Raw genomic sequence first — 23386 nt, 5'->3', positions numbered from 1 at the left:
TGAACAGGAAGACTGCGCCCAGCTCGGGTGGGAAAATGTGCAGGCTCATCATGGCCGGGGTGAAACGTGCCATTTGGTGAGGGGGAGAGGTCCCCTCAGCTCTGCCACGTGTAGTTAGGTGCCAGCTCGGTTTTGCTGAAATGCTCTGGGTCGTTTGGCTGAGGGCAGGGCTGTGGCAAGTGGGGTGCAGGGGAGTGAAGCCCTCCTGCAGCCACTGCAGCCTTGTTTCCAGTTGCCTGCACTGTAAGATAAATGGACTGTTTTTTTTATCCTGCTGCGCATTGGGAAAAAGGATAACGCGCTAAGAGCCGTGGCCTGTAAAGACATACACGGGATTAGCTGGAGTATGGCCACGGATCTGTGCGCTGGGAAACCCAGGTTACGTTATCCAGGCAGCTCCATAAACTCGCCTTGTGCCGAGGGGCTTGGCTGGCGGGAGCGATAAGCACATACCCAGCTTAAACCTCCACTTTTCCCTGGTAACCTGCTGCTCAAAGATGCAAATACACCCACCATCCACTGAAACCCAGGCTGGTCAGATGCCTAAGGAAGCGAGAGACTGGGGCCCTGCAAGCATGGTCAAAAAAAAGAGAGAAAACCCCATATGATGGGAGCACTGTCAGAACGGGGCAGTCCATGGCTGCTATGAATGACGTGCAAGCCCAGGCAGTCCCTCGCCACCGAGGTGTGTGGTGCCTTTGCCTCCCGTGATGGCTCAAGCCCCAGCAGGTCCCTTCGTCTACGCAAACCACCTGGTGTGGGACAACGCCGGTGGCTTTTGCGGTGGTTTGCGTGAGACGGAAGGCAGCATCGTGTCGCTGAGAATCTCTGTGCTTTTTGGCACCCTCATGCTTGAGGAGGGGGTGCCTTGGGGTGAGCGAGAAGGAGGAGCAGGGAGAGACGTGGAGCAGCAGGTACGTGGCAGGAGGAGGCTGTGGGGGCTCGGGAGAGGGTGAAGCATGGCACACCGTGCACAGGGCAGGGCAGGCAGCGATGCTGGGAAGCTGCTGGTGCCCTGGTTTGCCTCGAGATCAGGCTCTGAATCCCATGGCACATGGGGCAGACTTGCAGGTCTTGGTCCTGCCCATTGGTTCAACAAGTACAAAACTGGGTTCTCCATCCCTTTTTCCCCCCTCGTATTATCAGATGGCCATAGTACCCTGTCCCTGTCCTGCGTTAGTGACGCTCATTGCTAGCAACTGCCTTGAGACCTTGGTGCAACTGGTTTTGCTAAAGGGTGGTCTGGGCACGCGTGGGTTTGCCCTGGCCAAAGATGGTAAAGCCTGACCCCAGTAACCCCCCAAGCCCTGTGTGCTCACCCCCCTCTCTCCACAAGCTGGGTAAGGAAGGGGCCGGCAGCCCAGGGAGCTGCTGGTGGTGTTTCCAACAGAATTACAGCGTGAGCCTTGGAAGGCACCCGTGCGTCTCCAAACAAATGGGCGTAGTGAAATCAAACAAAAATAGGAACATCACTAAAATTAGTGGGTGCACTGCCAAGAAGGGACATCAAAGCAAGCCTCCAGATGGGCTGAGGAGATAGAGTATCCGTGCAACGTCAGAGGTGGGACTGCAAGGCACTGCAACAAACCATGGGTGAATTAATTAAAATAAAGCGGGCGGGTGAGACCGCTGGGTCTTGGGGTCCCTCTTTCATCAGCAGGATTCTCGCTTCTCTGGTGGGGACGCCTCTGCCTTTCATTTTACAGCTCTGGCAAATGCTGCTGCTTCCCTTTCCTCCTGGGCTGAAATGTGTTAAACCGTTATCGTCTCCGTCCTCGGCTGCGTTTGCATAATTGAAGGGTGCGATAAGAAACAGAGTGAAAACGCAAGGGGCGACGTGACTGCCAACTGAGCAATAATTATTCCGGCTGAAACAGCTCATCTGCCCTGGCTGATTTTAATTACGATGACGATGATTCTGTTTTAAAGGGAATTGCCTTGTTTGAGGGATTGGGTTGAAAACGTCCCTGTCTGAAGTGTCACCGTGCGGTGTGTTCTGCCGCCGGCAGCAGGGATGGGGAAGCCTCGCCGGCCGAGGGGGGAGCGCGGGGCTGAGCCAGACCGATGCCCTTGTTCTCTGCATTTGCTTATCTGTGGCTTTCTCTCTTTGTCTCCCTTTCTCTTTCCTTTTGACTGTGTAGGTCTTTTTGGTAGGCTTGCTGCGGCTGGACCCAGGCCAGGGTTGCAGGTTACTGAGGGCGTTATTTATGCCACAATAACGATGGGTATGGCATGCTTTCCAAACCTGAAGTGCCTTTTAAAAAAAAAAAAAAACAAACAAAAAACAACAACAAAAAAAACCCCAACAAAAAATCCCCAAAACACTACCAACTCAGCAACTCAGTCTCAGCAAAGATGATGAGGTGCCTCCCCCTGGTATTGCCCATTACATGCATGGAGGGTAACCACCTCTCCCTTCTCTCTGCCAAAAGGCAGCATTTTTTGTGCCTTTCCCTGTGCTCGAGATTACAATAAAGAGAACTTCCCTAGCCTTTATTCCCCTGGTTCTGGTCGCTGATGTGGAGTTGATACGTGGTAACGCTGGCTGTATTGACAGGTAGCCGTTCAGCGAATGTTTGGTGCTCTGTTTGGGCAAAGGGAGCTCTGGAGTATGAGATGGTTGAAGCTTCCTGCATCATGATATTGATTTAGCTCCCTGGGAGGTCGTGGGAAGACAAACAGGAAAGCAGAGGTGGATGAGAGAAAGACATCCAAGAACATGGCTGCCGCTGATGTCACGGCAATGAGAGGATAAAACTGTTGTCTTAGTTGAAACTGCCAGTAGGTGGAAATGGAGACCTTGCACTGAAGGGCCTGAGCTGTGTGAGTTGGGATTGAGTGAGCTTTACTAGTGATGACACTGTTGTCTCAAGTCACCCAAGCAAGGTTTGTCCCAGTTTGCCAACAACACAGCCTGGAAAATGCTTTTCCATCATGAGGCCCTAGCAGCGTCACCAGGCCAGCAACAGCTCCAGCTCTTCAAGTAGAGAAGAGCTCACCTCCTGAGGCACTTGTGGTTGGCGCACGAAAGAGCAGCCAGGGCTCCTGCTGAGAGCATGGAAGAAATGCATTTTTTTTCCCACAGGAGAAAGGTGGCAGCCTGAGGCCTAACACCTAGGTGAGGGGCACCAGAGATACCCCAAAGGGGTGAGAGGGGCAGTTAGCGATAGCCTCGTGTTGATAAGGAGGGAGATATAGAAGATGAGGTTTCCTTTGGCATCCTTGCTGCTGCTGCTGAGTGAGGAAGGGTCCCTAGCAGTGCAGAGGTTCAGCTTCTTGGTATTTCTAGGGACGAGGAACCTCGTCACTTCTGCTTCATCTGAGTTTCTGCTCAGGTACCTGTGGACAAGGTCTGCATAGTGATAATGCATGGGGGGTAACGTTTTCCCATAAAAGATAGACTCTCTGATAGATTGAGAGGATGGAGGTGGTGAGCCAGTAGTGTGCTTTCAGCACCATTCAGAGACTTTGAAAGGGAGTATTTGCTTTTTAATAAGTTTGCTTAATTGATGCAGCTTTGATCACTTGAGGGACTTTATAGAGTGAGATTTCACCAGAGGAGACTGGGAGTAAGGCTGTACTTTTGTTACTGCATCTCAGTTCCTTTTATTCTAAGAACAAATAAAACTAACTCAAGAAATGTTCTTCAGTGAAGCTCCTAATGCTTTTTTTTTCTTTTCTGGCTGCTTTTCCTCCCCCCCCCCCGGCTGATAGATACTTTTATGTGGATATTAAGATTTCATGAGAATCAAAATTAGATTAAATTCTGGTGAGAGAAACTTAATGATATTCCTCCATGCTGTTTGGTAGGACAAGAATGCAAAACCCTATACAGATGCTGCCCAAATCTTACCATCTTGCTGGTGAATAAGAGCCGTACTGTAAACGCCAGGAGAGCATTGCAAATTCCCCTGCAGTCACTGGGAACATTTTCATTGTTTCTGATGAATCTGGCACCAATGACCAGCCGTTCCTATCAGCTGAAAAGTCCAATAACCTACAATACATGAGAGCTGGGTATTGAAAATCCCAAATCACCCTAATAAAGTAGCAATCCATCTAAGAATGAACATGAAAAATGTGATTACTGTTATTTACAGCTGCCACTTATGACTAATTTTTGCTGCTGTGACAGTGTAATACTTCAAAGCCCCTTGCTGTCCCTTAGATGCTGAGGAGAGAGACCTGTTAGCCCAGAGAGGGAAAGTGGAATGACATCTCAGATACAATAGATCATTGCTTGCTGCATGGCCTCGCAAATACCAGTTTTACTTCTGACATTCAGAGGACAAGGGCTGATTGTAGCTTGCTGTTGCCTTAAACATTGTGAGTGTTTGGCTTGAAGTGGAAAGTTGAAAAAGCATCTTTGGGGGGGTGAAAAAAAGCAGCAAACATCAGAAAATGTCTAAGAGAATGTTCTCAAATCTGTGGTCAACTGAGAAGTGTCTTTTGAGTGTTTGTTAAGTGAGACTATTAGGCACAAAACATTGCAATGAGATTAATATTGGGCTAGAAAGAAAAAAGGATCTATGAGGGTTATTTTCCTATTGATTATCCTCCTGTAGGAGAGCCTCAAAAGACACATCCCTATGCTGGAAGCTTTTGCATGTGTGAGCATGGCTGAGGCAAGCAACAGGCTCAGGGTTGTCCTGGGGATGTATTTAATGACAGAGCTTTGCTTTTGTTATAGAAGATGGTGAAGCCGTTAGTAGCTCCTATGAATCTTATGATGAAGAAGAGAGCAGCAAAGGCAAGTCAGCAACCCATCAGTGGCCATCCACAGAGGCCACCATCGAGCTGATGAAGGACGCCCGCATCTGTGCATTCCTGTGGAGAAAGAAGTGGCTGGGACAGTGGGCAAAACAGCTGTGTGTTATCAAGGACAGCAGGTTGCTGGTGGGTAGATCCTCCACCCTCTGCCTAAAAGAACCTATTTTCATGAGCTAGGGAGGGAAGTGGTACCTTGGGCCATGTTAACTAGCTGGCAAAAACAAAGTACCTCTAGAAGCAACGCTTCAGAAACCATGTCCCAGGGATTTGTGGATCTCATTCCATTTTCAGAAGTGCCGTGGGCTTGGGGCTGCTGAAGGGGGACACAAGGGCATATTTGTGGCCAAAATCCCAAACTCCCTAAAAGCCTGAGATGCTTTTTGGGGAAACTTTTTTAGGTAGTTAAGCAAAAGAGATGCTTATCCCACTGACTAACCACATGCTTGACCTTCTAGCAGTATCTGTGAGAGGTATTTCAGACTGTATGTGCATGTACATAGATGTATGTATATCTCTATACATTTAGAGATGTCCTGTGTGTAGTCTGTGGACATCACGGCCTTGTAGGACCTATAGGACTTTCTTGTGTTTAATGCATGTGGTTGCGCTGAGTTACTTCTAGGGGTGACTTCATGCCAGCAAGCGAGAGGGAAGGCTCCTCCTCAGCCTCTTACCTGCCCTCCGATCTTCCTTCCCCAGTGCTACAAGAGCTCCAAGGACCACAACCCTCAGCTCGACGTGAATTTGCTGGGCTGCACTGTCATTCACAAGGAAAAGCAAGTGAGGAAGAAGGAGCACAAGCTGAAGATCATCCCCATGAACGCCGATGTCATCGTGCTGGGGCTGCAGAGTAAAGACCAGGCGGAGCAATGGCTCAGGGTCAGTGACCCCTTTGGGGCTTGCCCCACTGGTGCTCCCACGCTTCTACCCTGGCTTCGCTGGGAGACCATATCTTATCTCAGTCCTGTCCTTGTGTGCTCTGGCTCCCTTTCTCACTGCAAGCCTGTATACAAATACACCACTTCATTTTCATGTCCTGGGATAGCCTCCTTCTGCAGCTCCCTGCTGCCTTCTGCATGTGTGAGGCTGTGGAGGGACCTCCCAGCCCAGCTGCTGCGACAGGAGGGATGTCTGGTGTGGGTGCCCAAGTTGAATTGGCTGAGGACAGGGGGAGATGTGGCCCTTTCCTCGAGACAGCAGCAGGAGAATGAGTCTTTGCAGACACCAAGGTGGCAACGGGCTGCGAGGCGCCAGGACTGCCTTCGCTGGCAGCCTTTCCCCAGCTGACCCGGCTCCAGCAGTTTCTGCTGGCTGCCTGCTGCGACACCACCAACGTCCCCGGGGTCGCAGGGAACATAAACCGTGGGTCTCCCGGGCTGCTGTGGTTTTGCCTGTCCTGGGTTGGGGAGAAGTATTGATCCTGTTACTGCAGCTCTCTCACAGGCTATGGCTTCCCCTTCTGTACAGGTAATCCAGGAGACCAGTGGTCTGCTCTGCGAAGGAGGCGGTGAAGGCAACCAGTACATCCCAGATTCGCAGCGTCTCAGTTACCCAAAGGTACATCTTGTCTCTACAGAGAGAACTAGCACTTAGGCTTTTCCACCCTGTTCCCTTCATGAATAATAGTTGTAGGTGCAGTAATTTTTTCTGAGCAAAGACTGATATGAGTGTAACCAGACCCCTGTTGTGCTGAAAAGGAGCATTATTGGAACAATCTTAATTTTGCTTTGCAATCTTAATTTTGTTGACACATCTTTCCTTCAAAAGTGACTCAGCATTGGGCTCTCCTCCATACAGGGCAGCAGCACTATCTCATCCAACAGGGCAGTTGTGCTCACCAGGAGCTTTGGAAGGGGACATAGACCCTTGGACACCAGGGCTTGGGCCAGTCTTTAGTCCAGGTTTAGGTGATAATCCTTGGGGAGCCGTTTGTTCCAAAACAGTGTGAGAAAAAAGAAACTTTTGTAAGTTTCAGGACACCCTAAATGGACCTGTTTTGGCACCTGGTCAGTTCCTCTGCCCATGCCCTCCTATGGGGACTAGCAAATGCCCCCAGCAGCCAGGCTGCAGGGCAGGAGGCCACAGGGTGGCACTGGTGGTGCCACCACATCACCTCAGAGATGAGCCCAGCCGGGGTGGTTTTTGTGCTGGATCTGCCCATGCCAGGCTGAGAAATAACAGGGAGGGCACAGCATGAGTGGGTGGACAGGGGATGTCTGTGTGAAAGCATCTGCTACGGAGAGGGTGGGACCTCGTCATTTCAGAGCGGGGAAAAGGCACTTGAGTCGGGTACTGGCTGGAGGAATGGGTCACGTCCATCTGTGGAGCTTGTGTCTGGTGCTTGTTGACAGGTGGAGGTATCCGAGAGGTACTCTGCAGCCTCCGAGAGCGGGAGCAGCACGGATGGGCACCCAGAAATGGCAGAGATAAAAGATGGTAAAAATTCACCCTGGGAATGAGGGGTAAAGTGGGCCATCGACCCTGTATGTGCAGTGAGGGTTTCTGTAGTGTCTTGTGCCACTGCCACCCCCAACTCACCTCATGCAGGGTGAAGGCTGCATGTGAATTCACTGCCTGTGAATTGACTGAATTGATTTCAGTGGTTTTTTTCCATAATGAGGTGACAAGTAGATGTTGGGATTTCTCAGCAGTTAGTTAGGATGGGGGTGATATCTGCCCTACCACATGATCCTGCGTGACACTGGACAAGTCACTTTGGGATGGTTTAAGGTGGCATAAATGCAACCTAAGTGACTTTCCTTAAAGATCTCTGCGGAGAAACTTGGAGTACCTGTGTGAAAGGCTGAGCTGTCTCCAATGGAAGAGTTAGACCTTCGCACTAGGGCATCCAACTCTGGGCTTTAAGCTTCATTCTCCATCCATAAGATGGGGCAGGTATGTACATTGTAAGAGGAGATGCTCTGTTAGAAGGATGGTGGAACTCATCTACATATTAGAGAGAAAGAGAAATCCATGCAGAGAACTCACTGGAGTCACTCAACAGATGGAGCTTGGCTGCTGAGTCCCCTGCACTAGCACTTCATCACTTTGTTATGCTAGAGAGAAAGAAAGTCTGGAGTAAAAACATCCAACTAGATTTCTTATGAGGATTCCCTGATGACTACACAGCTCAGCCATATCCATGCACTGACTGAGGTGCTCAGTGGGAAAGGATGAAGAGGCTTTTTGGGCAAAAGCTTTCCCCCTCTCCACTTTGAGTCCCTCTTTTAGAAGGGAAAAGACTTGAAGGCAGTAAATATTTATGAGTAATAGTTTTTAATTCAATTCTTTGTAGTGTAAGAAAGCAAAGGGAGGTTGGCACCTGTGCAAACAGCCTTCCTGCAGCTCCAGCAGCCTCTGGGTGTTTGGACACCATATAGATTAAGTGTGTTTGGCAAGTCACTTAACGAAGGTTACTGGTGCCGTCTTGCTCATCATCTCCCTGGGCTTTGGACTATTACAGCCTGTCCCCACGTCACAGGTGTGGCTTCTGCAAGGGATGTGTGTGCCACAGCAGTGTTGGGTGCAGGACAGCAGCGCAGGCAGCTTTGGGGCAGGACACCCAGCTGGGACAGCGGGCTGTGCGTCTGGCTGGGAGTTGGGAAAACCACACGTGTCTTTTTCTTTTCTGGTAGTTAAGAAGAAGGGCACAACTGGCCTGAAACTAAGCAACCTGATGAACCTCGGGAGGAAAAAATCCAGTTCCCTGGATAGCCCAGAGAGATCCCTGGAGACTTCCAGTAAGTGGCAACATGAATTCCCCTGCAGGTACTTGTCTCGGGGTTGGATCTCGGTGTGCAGGGCAGGCTGAGCACCAGCCACCTTCCTTCTCAAACCCGCATGTGCCCGGCTGTCCTGCTGGAGGAGGCAAGAGGCCACAGTCGGCTTGGTCCGTGCCAGTAAATCCATACAGGCTGTGGTGCCCCTTACACATTAAGGTGACTGCGTGGCTTACAAGGGTGGGCAATAGCTCACAGGGTGACCCAAAAGGAAGGGCAGGTAACACCAGACATGCCTACAGAGGGCATCTGTGCTGCTCTTCCTAGGCATCAGCCCAAGGTGTGGGAGTCAGCAGGGAGAGGGTTGTGTAGGTCAGCTGGTATTCACCATCTGGGACCAGCTTTGAGCAACCATCTGCAGCCAACTTGTTGCTCCAAACCTAACCTGAATTTCAAGGATCTCATTTTGAATTGATTCTTACCCTTTTCACCCTGTTTCATGTGGACAGCAGAGTTCGTCTTTCTGCTTTTGCTCTTTGTTGTTGCCTGTGGCTTTGTGTTGTGTGGTGACCTCAGAACTTATTCATCAGACATCCCTGTGCACACAAATGAGTTTGGATTTCCTCTCCCCGTGGGGTGGAAAATATGCCTAAGTAACCTGTGCTTGCTTGCAGGTTACCTGAACGTGCTAGTGAACAGCCAGTGGAAGTCCCGCTGGTGTCAGGTAAAAGACGGTCACCTCCATTTCTACCAGGACAAGAACCGAAGCAAACTGGCTCAGCAACCCCTGAGCTTGGCAGGTTGTGAAGTTATCCCAGAGCCAAGCCCTGATCACCTCTACTCCTTCCGCATCCTGCACAACGGGGAAGAACGGGTCATTCTGGAGGTAGGGTGTATATGTCTAAGCAAGCTCTGCTTTAAGTCATCAACTTGGGTGTCTTAGTTGGACTAAATGCCAGTGAGGTCCTCCAGAGGAACCCTTAGTCCAGCAAAACAGAACCTGAAGTGTGGGACATTGGTTCATCTGCCTGTGGTCACCCAGAAGGTGTCCCACCGTGCTGGTAATCCAGGCCCTGTCTGATGCTGGCGCCTCCAGAGGACCATTCAGCCTTCATCTTAGGCACTCATCTTAGGATGGGATGAAGGGTCCTCTGGAGGTGCCCATCTCTTTCCACTAAACACAGGATAAGCTTGCACGATTAAGTTATATGGGATGTATTTCAGATGGCTAACGTGAGATGAGAGGAATGCCACTTTAGGGATGTAAGTCTGTGGTTAGGAGGAACAGAGAACTTCATCTTCTGGAGACTCCCAAAGCCATGGGTCACGCATCCCAAGTAAACTGATCAGAGATCTGCCCCTGAAAGTGCAAGTGAATTCATCTCCATCTGTTACTTTCCTTTGCCTGCATCCAGGACTGTTTATCTCTAATCTTAGTTCTCTCTGACGACAGCGTGATTATAGTAGGAGGTGGACAATGTGAGCAATTTCCTGTATTTTTGCAGTGGGTGGAATATTTATAGCTAAACAACAGACTCTGAGTGCCTGCCATGAAGTTTGAAGGTGTTTTTGTTTAGCTTCTGTTTCAGGGTATGTCTGTGTCTTAAGAAATTTTGCCTAATTACAGATGTGAAGAAGAGGTGCTGGGAAAATTTACATTATGTGAATGGAAGGATCTGTATTTTGTTGGGATGTCAGACTCAATGTACAGACTGCCTGGCTGGCTGGCTTCCCAGGGACTGAAGTCTCTGCTAAATAAAACAGATTGGGAGCTTAAAATATACCTTCCAATTTGGGATTCACTTGCCCTGAATTTCACTTTGTGCTTACTGCTCTAACTCCTCGAATCAAAGCAAAAGATGTAAAGATGGCTGCAGCAGCCCACTCCTTCCTGCTCCAGGTAGAAATCCCCCACTGCTGGGAAGGGCATGTGGGTATTTGCTAGAGTTGACTTTGAGGCACCGTATTTAACTTTTAATTTTGCAAAATGTCAGACTGTTCACTGCAGCTGGGAATTTGGTACTGCCCGTATTAAAGCGAGGGGGACTCTTTGAAGTTCTTCTCTGATCCCACTTTAAACTCTCTCCTGGGCAAACAGCCCTGGAAGGGGTTTGGGCTCCAGTGTGAGGAGCTCGCAGGCTCCCTGGTGTGCTGGGATCTCCTGGAGTCGGTGTTTGGCAATCCCATTGCTGCGCTCTGCTGGTGCAATATAATACCCACATGTCCTGCTCCAAAGCCGGCTCCTCACCAGCACCTCCAGCCACGGAGACTTCTCTTACTTGTGTAGGCAGCTGAGTTGATCATCGCTGAAAGGAAAATGCAGACCAACTAGAAATTCTAGGAAGGAGTTAAGCAAAAAGCTGCATTCATATGTCTTCCAAATTTACAAATCAGTCCCTAGAAGCATACAACAGTTTGGGTTGGAAGAGACCTTAAAGATCATCGAGTTTCAACCTCCCTGCCATAGGCAGGGACACCTCCCCCTAGACCAGATTGCTCAACGCCCCATCCAGCCTGGCCTACCCCATACACAGAGGGGTATTTCTTTTCACGTGGTCTCAGATTTAATATAAATACCTGGCGGTTCATCTTTCCCCTTGCAAGCCCAGGGGACAGCCAGCATAGTTCCCTAGCCAAGGCGACATCAGCCATAGCCTTGGGAGTGCAGAGGAACTGCTGTTGCAGCCCGTGCTGTCTGTCTGCTCACCTCGTAGGCAAAGTCCTCGGAGGAAATGGGCCACTGGCTGGGCCTCCTCTTGTCGGAGTCAGGTTCGAAAACAGACCCGGAGGAGTTTACCTACGATTACGTGGATGCTGACCGGATCTCCTGCATTGTGAGCGCTGCGAAGAACTCGTTCTTGTACGTCAGTGGTAATGTGTGGGGGCTGCAGGGACTGGTGGAGGGGAAGCAAGCTGGAGCGGTGGGGTCCCTCCACTTGGGAGAGGTTGGCTGCTGCAGGGTTAGGTGGTGCATTCGTGGCTGTGACTTGGTTGCTTGCTTTGAAAGCACAGTGTGGGACAGAAGAGCACTTCTTGTTGTCTCACCATGACATGTCTAACCTGAGCTGCAGCTGCCACAGGGTTAGGGGCAGACGCTCAGGTGGCCTTTGCAGTGGCAGGTTGGTGGGGTGGGCTTGGCTGGGGCTGTGCGGCCATGGTGCTCACAGAGCTGCTGTGCCACTGGGGCAGGGGCATTGTGCTGCTGTGCCCGAGGGCTGGGCGAGAAAGGAAAAAGCCAAGGGGAAGTGTAGCCCCTCTCTGGTGGGTGCTGCTTAATGGGCAAGGAGAGCGTTGATCACATTGCTGCACGGCTCTACCTTCTCATCTCCTGCGTCTGGCCACGTGGCCCTGCCCGGACCCCAGGGACCACTGTGTTCAGATGCCCCAAAATTCAGTATATTGCAGCCACGCAGCGAGGCCCATCCCTCCTGATGGGATGTCCCACTGCCTCTCCACAGCTTAATGCAGAGGAAGTACTCCGAGCCCAACGCCTACATCGACAACCTGCCGAAGGGCAGGGTGCAGCAGGAGGAGCTGTACGACGACGTGGACCTGCCAGACCTGCCTGCGGTAAGATGCCCCGTGCCACAGGGAGCCCCCCAGCTGCAGCGAGCTCTGCAGACACCATGGGCAAACATCTGGCCAGAGGAGACTCCGGCAGTGAAGGGGGAGAGTTTTCAAACTGCAGCAAAGGGGATTCCCAGCCCCTGGGGAAATCCAGGCTTTTGCAACGGGGCAGAAGCGGGTGCTGGAGAGGAGTTGATAAGGAACGGGAGAGAGGGTTCCATCAGGGTGCTCTAGGGATTCTCAGGCAGCTGGTATGAAACCCCAGTTTCTGTCAGCAAACAGCGTGGATTATTTGGACATAGACAGTGGAGTGGTTGGAGTCTATCAAAATTCCTTTTGGTGTCTGTGAGATGAAGTCCTGTGCGTAATGAAAAGAAAGATGGGCCATGCTGTTATGTACAACAGTGTGAGATCCTTGCGTGGCACTGCTGCTACCGGTGGAAAGACCTAGTGAAGGAGAGCAGGAGGGGACTGGACTTCCCTTCAGTACACCAAAAAGCCCTGTATGGAATGACTTAGAGAATGGGGTTTTAGTTCCTGTAAGGTTTATGGAAAATACTCCAGGTTGCCTGAGATGCTGCTGCTCTGCTCCGCAGTGAGACTTTGCCTGTACGTCTGGCTGCAGCAGATGGTCCCTTTTCAGGGGAACTTTCTCCTTTTACAGGAAGAAGTACCCAAGAGTGAGAGCAAATTGGAAGGGGAACAAGACAGAGTGTACCTGGATCTCACCCCAGTGAAGTCCTTCCTACACTGTGCTGGCAAGAAGTCATGCCAGCCTTCACCCCTCAGCTCACCAACCTTAGAAAGGGCCGCCAACAAGGCTGCAGCAGAGAGCGCACTCGAGACAGCCCTCGTGGTCAAAGAAGCTGAGCCCTGTAATAAGGCGATGGAGACCTTGGAGCAGGTACTGTCCTGAGCTGCACTGTGGGGCCAGGCTTCATCAGTGGGCCAGATCCCCCATCCACATCATCTCACCTTGTTTCCCCTTCCAGAAACACCCAGAGAAGCCAGAGCCCGATGAGACGCCGCCACGGATGCCCGCCGTCAAAATCCAGACGCAGCAGCAGAACATTGCCTTCCCCCAGCCAGCCCCCGAGCCGCCGGCAGGCACGGTGACAGCAGGCAGTCCCCAGCTGGTGCCCGCACACCGGCCCAAGATGCCACTGCCGGGTGAGTGGGCTGCACAGGGGGACAAGGGGGCTTGGAAGGAGGTGGTGCTCCGGGCATGAGTTTTGCCTACTGCCATACAGTAGCTTTACAGTGCCCAATGAGTCTGCTGGTTCGTGACTTTCCAGACTCTTATTCATTTTGTTTCCAAGCACCCAAAAAGGTTTTTCCCTCCTGTTTTTTCCCCTGGCTTAAGCTTGTTTTGGTGGGTTGTGTTTCCAGCAGCAGCAGTGGAAACCAAGCTGGGCAAGAACAGGACGGAGGCGGAGGTGAAGAGGTTCACGGAGGAGAAGGAGAGGCTGGAGAAGGAGAAGGATGAAATCCGGGCTCAGCTCACCCAGCTGCGCAAGGAGAGGCGGGAGCTGAAGGAAATGCTTGGGGGCAGCACAGGTAGAGCAGGGCAAGGGGCGATGTGTGGGAATGAGCCAAGGTGGCACCACGGGGCAGGAGGGGGCAATGAACCTGGCCCACCTGGGACCAGAAGGGGCAGGGGGAAGACCTGGTGCTTTGAGCCAAACCATTTAGCCCAGATTGCGCTCGAGCAAGAGCTTGCTCTGTCAGTCCCTCTTGGGGCAAAATATAAGGACATGCTTTAGTCCTTGCTCCCCAAGTTCCCCTGTGGCACCAAGTTACCCTTCCCTTCACAGACAAAAGCCTGGAGCAGAGGCTGAAGGAGATAGAAGAAGAGTGCAAAAGGAAGGAGAGCCGGAGGGTGGACCTGGAGCTGAGCCTGGTGGAGGTGAAGGAGAACCTGAAGAAGGCAGAGTCCGGCCCGGTGACACTGGGCACAGCGGTGGACACCACACACCTGGAGAACGCAGCCCCCCGGGTATGTGGGGGGCACTCCTGGGCTGTACAGCAGCTTCCCGGCAGCCGGGTAGTTGCACCATCTCAGCCCACTTAATAATATAATAAAAAATAATAATAATAAATAATAATAATTACAATATATAATTTTTATATTTATGTTTATATTTCTATTATACATAAGTATATTAATATAATAAAAATGAAACAATAGTATAATAATAAAATGAGACAAGAGCAGCGATGGGGAGGTGAAGAGGGGCTGGGGCTCAGGAAAGCAGCTGTATTTCCGTGTAGGACCTTGAGCAACAGGCGCCGAGCAGGTCTGGGTGGAGCTTCTTCTATACTCAGCTGAGCCAAGGGGTGTTTTTTCGGTGGTAGATTCAGGCATTTAAATTTCTTCCTGGGAATTTGGTTCCCAGGAAACGGAGATGGTCAGCACCTGCGTCCTGCTCTGTACCTGTGCTTGAGTCCTCAACACCACGCACATCCTGGTGGTATTTTGAAATCAGCACATCACTGAAGAACCTCTCTCAGTGCAAGTGGACCGGGACTGTTGAGCTTTTCTAGAAGATGGTGGTGAAAGGCAGCAATCTCTCTCCACAGTAAAAAGTCAACACAATTTCTATTATTTTTATTGTAGATTCAGGCAAAAAGTGCCAGTCCAGCAAGCAGCGCAGAGAACTCACCAGTCAATTCAGCAACAGCTTTAAAAAACCGGCCTTTGTCTGTCATGGTGACGGGGAAGGGAACAGTCCTACAGAAAGCTAAGGTAATGTGCTGATTGATATAGGAGAAAAATCCTGGGACAGTCACTGCTTTTCCCTCCTGGCAGTGGAGAAGAGTGGCTGGGGTAGGATGGGGTTGTGGGGGGTCTCATGTCTTGGTCTGGGAAGCATCCCTAACTGAGCACCACTTGGAGCAGGCCAGCCTGGTTTCCCTCTGGTCTTTTCACCTGGGCTTGCCCTGGCTGTGATTTAAATGAATAAATGTGTGCATTGCTTATGACAGAGGGACATCCCTGACACCCACCCTGTGGTCAATGCCACTGGGGTAGCAGATGATTGATTCGATCCTGTGACATTACAGCTACAGTGCTTGCCAGATTTACCTTTTGTCTAAATTGCCTTTATTCTTTGGCAGGAATGGGAGAAGAAGGGAGCTAGTTAGAACCACATTTTTCAGAGATGGACTAAAGACTGGAATTGCCTATGCATGGCCAAGGGGATGCAACCATCTGCCGGTGGAGGTTGGGTGTGCAACCCAGCCACACACCAAGCGCCTCCTCCGTGTCACGCCAGCTGCTCGGACGCAGCAATGGAGCTGCCGATACAAATTACCCCAAACGATCTTGCTCTTTCCAGACAAGTCCCAATCACGTAGCTAAACCAATAACAAGCAGTGGCAATCCTTGCATCAAATTCCTAACCCAGTTGATGTACACAAGAATGTTACTGTACATAGGGGTGTTTTGTGTATTTCTACTCTGGAGGTTTATCAATGAGTTATTAAGGTTTCTATATTAGTGACAGTAGCAGATTCAGAAGGGGCCTCTGCTATTCTTTATACCCCAGTGGTTTTCAGTCTGTCGTGGCAAATTTCAGTCAACTAAAGCCTCACCTGTCTCGCTGCCAGTCATCACTCAGCTGCAGATCACCCAGCCTTCAGTCAAGGGCAATACCCAAGCCTGAGCGATGCTTGAGTCATGAATGAGAAGCCTGTCCAGGGGATTTTCAGTCACTGTCCCGATGCATCCCAGAATGTGCTTACTCCTACCAGCCCACTTCATGTTTGCCAGAATATCAAGAAAGATCCCTTCTCACCTTCTTGTGCTGTAAAAGCTCTGCTCCATACTGGTGGCACCAAGAGCTCTGGGCAAAGAAGATCTGCCAAGCAGACTCAGTTAATTTTCTTGAAGATCTTGATCAACTTCACCTGAGGAGTTTGTTCTGGGAAAAAAAAAAAAAAAAAAAATCATATTTGAATGCTTGTTAATAATTTATCAAAGGGCCAGGCCTGCTCATTTGTTCGATGGGGAAGCTGCACCCTTCAGGGCTTGCCCCTTCCCAGGAGATGGGAGGTAAAGCCATCCCCATGTTCCTGCCCTGGCTGTGAGCACCACTTTACTGATGCTCTCTGGTCCCCACAGAGCCATAGCAGGCCAAGCCAACCCCACAGCCGTACAATCTGCTGAAGACATCTCTGTGCTAAAGAGGCCCCTCCACGTGGGCAGGGTTCGCCTCCAGGCCCAGCAGGTGAGGTTGCACCACCGTCTCTCTGATGGGCTGCTGGCCATCTTGGTGCTGTCACCCTTATTCCCAACTTACTAAACTTAATATAGCCTTTGGGCCCTGGCAGTGTGACCCACAAAGCCCACCTCTCTCTGCCCTAGCCAAGTTTTCTAATGAAAGATGTTGGACATTTGGGACAGCTAGACTTAAAGACATTGAAATCTGAAGGGGTGTAGGGGAGGTGTCAGAAATCCATGTAAATCTCCTTCCTGTAAATTGCTGTCATGTCTGATGGCCTGGAGACACATCTGATGGTCCTTCAGCGCTGGGGTCCAGCCTCAGTAACTGGGTCGAGTGTGCGGGGGCTGCAGCTGTTTTCCAACCCTGCAAAGCCAAAGCAGCACCGGGACCCTGGCTGGGTTGTTCCTGGGGTCCTGCAGCTACACCAATGAGCATCACGCAGGGGCAAAATATACCTTCCTAACCCTTGAAAAACCTTTGACAGGCTGGAGGCCACCTCTAAAGGACTGATCCTTCTTCACACAAAGGCCCAACAGCCCTGGGGGGACTGCGCAGGGCTGTGACACCCAGAGGTGTTGGTGGCACTGGGGTGAGTGAGGATGTGCTCCCAAGGGGCTCTCGGCTTGCTCGCCGCTGCCACAGAGCTGGGGTGCAACAAAGCACTTGGTGAGGGTATCCTGGAGGCAAGAAAGGTGCCCTCGCTCCCGTTGTGTTTTTTGCTTTTAAAGTCTCTGCTGCAGTGCAGATGGAGGAACGTGCTAATCCCAGGCCTCGAGTTCAGAATCAGCCCCAGCGGTCAGGCCTGTCCCTGCGCAAGGTTTGTACATAGGAAAAACTCATGCAAATAAACCACTAAAAATTCTGGCTCAGGACCCAGGGGCCTTTTCCTCTCCAAAGCTCAGGGAGGCCACAGACAGCACAAAGCTTTTGTTTTGCCCCATCATGAGCTGGCAGGAGACCCTCTCTACACCCAAAGTATATGTGTGGTGCCATGCCCTCACCATGCACCCCGCTGTTGTCCTCCAGGAGTTGTCCAGACATTTCACAGTGGTACTGAGACAGCGATGGACGAGAGCAGCTCTGCTTTCGGCTCCACAGCCCCATCATCTGCGGTGGTCCTGCTGGGATGTCTCCATCAGGGGGTGGTAAACGTAGGCAAGTCCTGAGCAACACACATTTCCCCAGACGAGAACCGTTAAACAATGTCTCTGTGTCCCCATTGTTTTCCTAACTCAAGGCATTTCCTCTGTTGTAACTGTGACCTATAAAGTGGCGCTTTAGAGGGTTTTATAATAAAACGTTGAGTATATGATGTTACCAGTGTGGTTTTTTTTTTTTTTCCTTTCTGATATGGCTTGTCTCCGCTCTACTTTCCCACAGATTTTAAGCACATCAAACCCCTGTTAGTTACTACAAGTCCCTTAGCTACACAGTCTACAGCTGCAATGGACTGTATCTTAAATAATTTATTCCTCTATAGTGCCTGCACCATCAACCAAATAAATTTGTGGACAGCTAACCGACTGAAAAAAAAATAGCAATAGCTCTTACAATTTGCATGAATACATGTAACAGGCTCCTGCCTGTATCTCACGTAGCACAGTCCTCTTGCACAGAACCAGCAGAGAAAAACACATCCACTACCTTCCTCTGGCCACTAGATAGCCACCCTGTGCAATGCTTAGCGCCAGCTGCAGCCACTGAAGGAAAAACCGGGATGGGGTTCAGCTGGAAAAGAAGAAAAAGAGTTAGTAAAGAAAGGGTTTGAGGCCAGTCTCTACAGAACAGACACCAAACCAGATACATCTGTGAAATAGCGTTTGATGGCTGTACCACTACTAGCTTCACTTCTGCAGGAAGCTTGGGAAGACACCGTAATTATGGAACAAGGTCCTGCGGAAGGTCCCACTCCTCCCCCTTTCCTAGCCCAGCCATTGACAAAAACCTGCCAAAATCCCATTAGCGTCCCACCAGCCTCTGACCCCAGGAATCCCAAAAGAACAACTTGACTTGGGATTGCTGTTTTTATGAGCTGAAGGGGCAGCAGTTACTTTTGTCAGCTCCAGCTGTCCCCAGCACACCTCTGCCTTCTGATCCCTGTGGAGCATCCCGGCAGCAAACACAGCTGGCCAAGGGTCCCAGCTGCACCCAGACTAAAGGGCTGGCTCACCCAGAGCACCACAAAGCTCTCCAGCCTGACCCAATGCAGTCTCATCCCACAAAATATCACATTGAGGGATCAGACGCAATGACACAGCTACGCAGAGGGGCAGAGCTCCAACTGCCACTGAATGTCTAACACACAATTTAATGCTTACTGTTATTGCTGTGTTACTTATTCCAGCTAAGTCTTACCTGTACACAATGCAGCCAGGCCACCGTGGGACCCGTGGTGTGTTGCAAGCAGAAGCCTATATTCTTCTGGAAAGAAATTTGCTGCTACAAACCATTTTTCTTAGCTAGTTTCTCAGCCAAGAACCTTCACTTCTTGCTGTGGATACATAGAGCAACCCTACAACAGCTACTGGGGGTCCTGCCTAGCACATCAAGAGAGCTAATGAGCACTTTGATTTTCAACTAAGACACAAGTAAAGGAAATTTTAAAGGAAAAAAAAATAATCTGTCTCTTATTGGTAGAGAAGTTGGCCTAAATGTTTATATAAGTTGTCTTAGGTATGAATCAAATTAATTTACTTCTACTGAAGAGAATAAGATTGCAGATGCTTTGCAAGCTGAAGCAGCCAGCTGGCTTTATGGAGAGCATCAGCAGGCACGGTGCCAGCACTGCAGTACCTCTCACAGAATGGCCCTGGGCATCAGTGCCCAGGGAGGGTGCCACAGCAAGGTATGAAGCCCAGCTTCCCTGCCCCAACCTTTACAGTACAGGCACCAAACACATTTACTCATGACAAGCAGGCATGATTTCACTTGCTGAGGGAAGGTAAGACTTAAAGGGGTGAAATTTGTGGCACTTACTTAGGTGCCAGTTCCTTAAAGGAGAAACAGGCTCTCCCCTGAAGCCAGCACATGGGCCCATGACCAGCCAAGGCTCATCCAGCAATCCTGCAGAGCAAGAGGAATTCACGGCTCCATTAGTAACAGCCCAGACATCTAACAACAACCTGGCACAGACAGCATCCTCTGGGCTCCCCTGATGCCAGACGGGATTAGTGCAAGCTTTGCAGGGACCCCACCTCCTCCGTGGCTGTGCCAGGCTCAAACACCAACCCAGCCTTAAGGGAACGAGCTCCCATCAGGTTAGCTCTCATTAAGTATTTCTGATTAAATCAAAGCAAGTCTGTGAGAGTGAATTTAATGAGGGACCATGTCAGAGACCCAAGTCACTTACTCTTTTTTAATTAAAATTTGCAGGGAAAGGGCCTAGAAATTAGCCAGGGTCTTCAACTCCAAATTTTAAGAGGAAAAACAAAACCAAAAGAAAACAGCCCCAACAACTGTTCAGCAATGTCCTGCTTGTCTGTGGGTTCAGCGACTCTCTCCAAGACCATCCCATACACCCTGATCCTGTTATCAGCTCAGCTTTTCCCATCTCCTCCCAATGCCCCAACACCTCCTTACCTCGCAAAGTGCTTTGTCCTGTACAAAAGGAGAACTGGTGGGTGCTGCCACCGCCAGAGCAACCATCCATGGCTTCAGCGTTCAGCCACATTGAGGAGGAAGGTCACAGTCACAGCACACATGTAGGTCCCTGACACATGGGGATACCTGGGGCGTTTCAAGCACTGAGACCTCAGCCAGATGCACCCAGAGGCGAAGGGCTGGCTACTAGGAACCAGCTTTCCTGGAACTCCTCCATGAGTTTCTTTCATACCATCTCTACTTGAAAACCTGATGCACAGGGCTATATGTATCCCATCCAGGGTTAAAATGTTGTCTCCAGCATGAGATTTCACAGTCTGCGATTCCTGAATCCCACAGAGAGGGTTTGACGATCTGTGCTTAAAACCAGCAGGATGGTACAAATGCAGGGTTTTCCCCCAACTCAGGACTCAGCAAGCACCCTTTTGTCCCAGTAAAGCACATGCACTCTAAAATGTACTTACTAGCTAGGTAAATAAGCTATGTAAACTAGCTATTAAAAGAACTTCCAAACAAAGATTACATCCAAGACACATTTTCCACAAGGCAAAGTGCTCAGCAGCACTGAGCGGGCAACATAGGTACAAGGAAAAGGCCCGAAGCACCTGCATGAGGCTGGAAAACACAGCCCAGCTCCAGAGCTGCGTGCCAGACAAGGTAAATATACTTCCATTTGAGAGGGAAGGCTGACCCTGCAGAGGACAAATCACAGAATCACAGAATCTTCGTGGTTGGAAGGGACCTTTGAGATCATTGAGTCCAACCACCAAAAAAAAAAAACAAACCCCAAAAAACAACAACAACAAAAAAAAAAACAAATACCAAACCCAAAACAAAACCAAAAAAAAACCCCACACAAAACAAACACCCACAACCACACACCACAGCCACCCACAAACAGACACAAACCAACAATCTCGGGCACTAGAGCATGCCCTGAAGTGCCATGTCTACACGTTTCTTAAATACCTCCAGGGACGGTGACTCCATCACCTCCCTGGGCAGGCTGTTCCAGTGCCTGACCCCTCTCTCAGTAAAGTAATTCTTCCTAATATCTAATCTAAACCTCTCCTGCCGCAACTTCAGACCATTTCCTCTGGTCCTGCCGTTATTCACCTGGGAGAAGAGGCCAACACCCACCTCTCTACAACCTCCTTTCAGGGAGTTGTAGAGGGCAATGAGGTCTCCCCTCAGCCTCCTCTTCTCCAAACCAAACATGCCCAGTTCCCTCAGCCTCTCCTCATATGACTTGTTCTCTAGACCCCTCACCAGCTTGGTGGCTCTCCTCTGACTGTGAGGAGTGAACTAACGACGCTGTTTGTCAGACAAATATAGCACAGAAATCTGCAGAAGATGCAAACCCAGCGACAAGACGGGGGAGTGAGGGTGTGAAATCATGGTCTCTCCAGGGAGGCCAGGGAGAGTTTTCTGAGCAGTTTGGCTGGAATCCAGCTGGCTCCAGGGGTGCTTCTGCACCACAGAATACAAACCATGTCTTTTGGGTGTCAGCTGTGAGTCTGATCTAGCCCATTCTCCCTGCAAGAGACAACTGACAGTCTTACAGCAGAGGCAGTGATTAGCTACAGCCATGCCTCAGTAACGTTAATAGATCAGTTTCTCTTTCTGTCTCAAATGTCAGCCCTTCAAACTAAGCCTCTATTTTGCCCTGCCTTAGGCACGGAAGGACACAGACAATCTACTACAGTGGCAGTGAAAAGAAAGAGGAAAACTCCCTTCTCCTAGCCTGGTTTCTCCCACTGGGTACAATAGTGACACTCCTGTCTCACTGCCAGCTTCCATCCCCGAGAGTGCTTTAGACCATTCTTCTTTTGACAATGAACCTGCGGAGTAATTTGTGTCTCTCTTTGTACATCTAATGTTACTATTCAAACACAGGGCCAGGACATCTGGGTGAAGGGATTTTTCTTCTTCTGGGAACAACAGACACCATTTTCACAAGTGCTGGCAGTCGCAGTTAATGTCTCTGCCTCAGCCCTGTCCAGAGCTGCTCCTGCTCTCCTGAGGTGATGGACGCCATGGGAAAGGCAGCAGAGAACAACCCAACAGTGTGAACCACGGGACCTGGGGTAGCAATTACAAAAATTTTACAGCTTCATGGGCAAATTGATCTAGTGATCCAATGAGACTGATGCTCTGAAGGATGTGGGCATGAGGCCAAACTGTCTTTGGAGACGCATGCGAACCACCACAGCACACCAGCTTGTGCTGCAGAGACTGCTGCTGCGCTCGAGACAAGATTAGCTTAAAAGAACGAGGGGAGGCAGAAATGCCGTTCAGCTCATCTGTCTGGGTTCAGGCCAGGACAAGCACCCTGTTCTCCACAGCCAGCTCCAAAAGGAGAGCAAAGTGACATGGTAAAGCTCAGAGCCACGGAAAGAGCAGAGCTGAGACTTGACTTGGAATGGTCAAAAAAAGAAGGAATAAGAAAAAAAACATACACTGACAAAGGAGAAAGCAAAGAGCTGGCCAGCAGGAGGAGAAAGGAAAGGGTGGATGAGACCTGGGAGAAGAGGTCCAAGCCTCTTTCCTCTGACCTGCACATTGCCTGCCATGCTCTGCTCCCATGCAGACGTTCAGGAGGTTGTCCTGATCTTGTCCCCTCTAGGTCAGACTGTGGCTGACAGATAAGAGTGAGGCTGGGAGGGGTGGAATGGAGTTAAACCTGAAAGCACGCAAACTGAGGTCCACAGACCAGCAGGATGGTACAAACCATGGCTCCATCCAGAGTCTACAACAGCCCAGACATTTGTTTGGAAATGATGGGGGCATTGCCCTTACCTGGTGCATAACTGGATTTGACCCTGGTCAAATCTAGGAGAAAACAGCCAACACACCTACTAAAAACAGCAACACACACTGCCTGTCACAGCTCTGCCTTGGAGTTGCAGAAACCATTGAATGCAAAACCAATCCTTTTCAAACCTCTCCTTACCAAAAGTATGCAGCTACAAAATGCCATGAAGACAAACCATATCAGATCACTCTGAATGAATTCAGAGGAGAAAGTGGCACGGACAACTTACAAAACAGAATGAAGATCATAGTGAGTTCTCCTTCCTCTTCCTCTTATTTTTTTTCCTGCCTGTAACAAGCCATTCACTCCAGCACCTGGCTGACACTGCATAATCTATGTTATGCCCCTTCACCAAGAGCTCCAGAATTGCTCAGATTTATATGTATTTTCAGACAACCTCAAAGATCTCGCAAGAAGTCTGTTAAAAAATAAATAAATCACATGGCACTAGAATCTGGATGAGGAAATGCAAAATTCCAATAATAAATACTTAAACACAAATATTTACTTCAATTAAAAAAGAAAGAGAGCACTGGGAAACCCAGTTTGTGCAATGCAGGAACTGGGAACGGCCTCAGCACAGTCTCTGTGCTGGAGCAATTCAATCACTGCCAAGGACAGGGGTGACTTGCCGGATTGCGCCTGTGAGAGGCAGCACGGGGTCCCAGACAGAGAACTGGAGCGCTCAG

The 23386-nt window shown here is 50.1% G+C and overlaps 1 protein-coding gene across 1 annotated transcript in view; it reads left to right on the top strand.

Annotated features, from left to right (window-relative positions):
- The window catches only part of AFAP1L2 (actin filament associated protein 1 like 2), a 28994-nt gene extending 11402 nt beyond the window's left edge, over positions 1-17592 (top strand). The window contains exons 5-18 of the mRNA XM_074159174.1: positions 4691-4896; positions 5470-5649; positions 6238-6327; positions 7122-7206; positions 8406-8510; positions 9164-9375; positions 11204-11349; positions 11948-12059; positions 12721-12960; positions 13049-13226; positions 13446-13613; positions 13871-14052; positions 14674-14802; positions 15174-17592. Coding sequence (XP_074015275.1) covers positions 4691-4896; positions 5470-5649; positions 6238-6327; positions 7122-7206; positions 8406-8510; positions 9164-9375; positions 11204-11349; positions 11948-12059; positions 12721-12960; positions 13049-13226; positions 13446-13613; positions 13871-14052; positions 14674-14802; positions 15174-15200 — 2060 coding nt within the window. The 3' untranslated portion in view covers positions 15201-17592. The remainder of the gene's footprint in view (positions 1-4690; positions 4897-5469; positions 5650-6237; positions 6328-7121; positions 7207-8405; positions 8511-9163; positions 9376-11203; positions 11350-11947; positions 12060-12720; positions 12961-13048; positions 13227-13445; positions 13614-13870; positions 14053-14673; positions 14803-15173) is intronic.
- Positions 17593-23386: the final 5794 nt, after the last annotated feature.

The sequence above is a fragment of the Numenius arquata genome, chromosome 15 (assembly GCF_964106895.1).
Source record: "Numenius arquata chromosome 15, bNumArq3.hap1.1, whole genome shotgun sequence".
NCBI lineage: Eukaryota > Metazoa > Chordata > Aves > Charadriiformes > Scolopacidae > Numenius > Numenius arquata.
The sequence above is the reverse complement of the archived record's forward strand: the minus strand, read 5'-3'. Positions and strand labels throughout refer to the sequence as shown.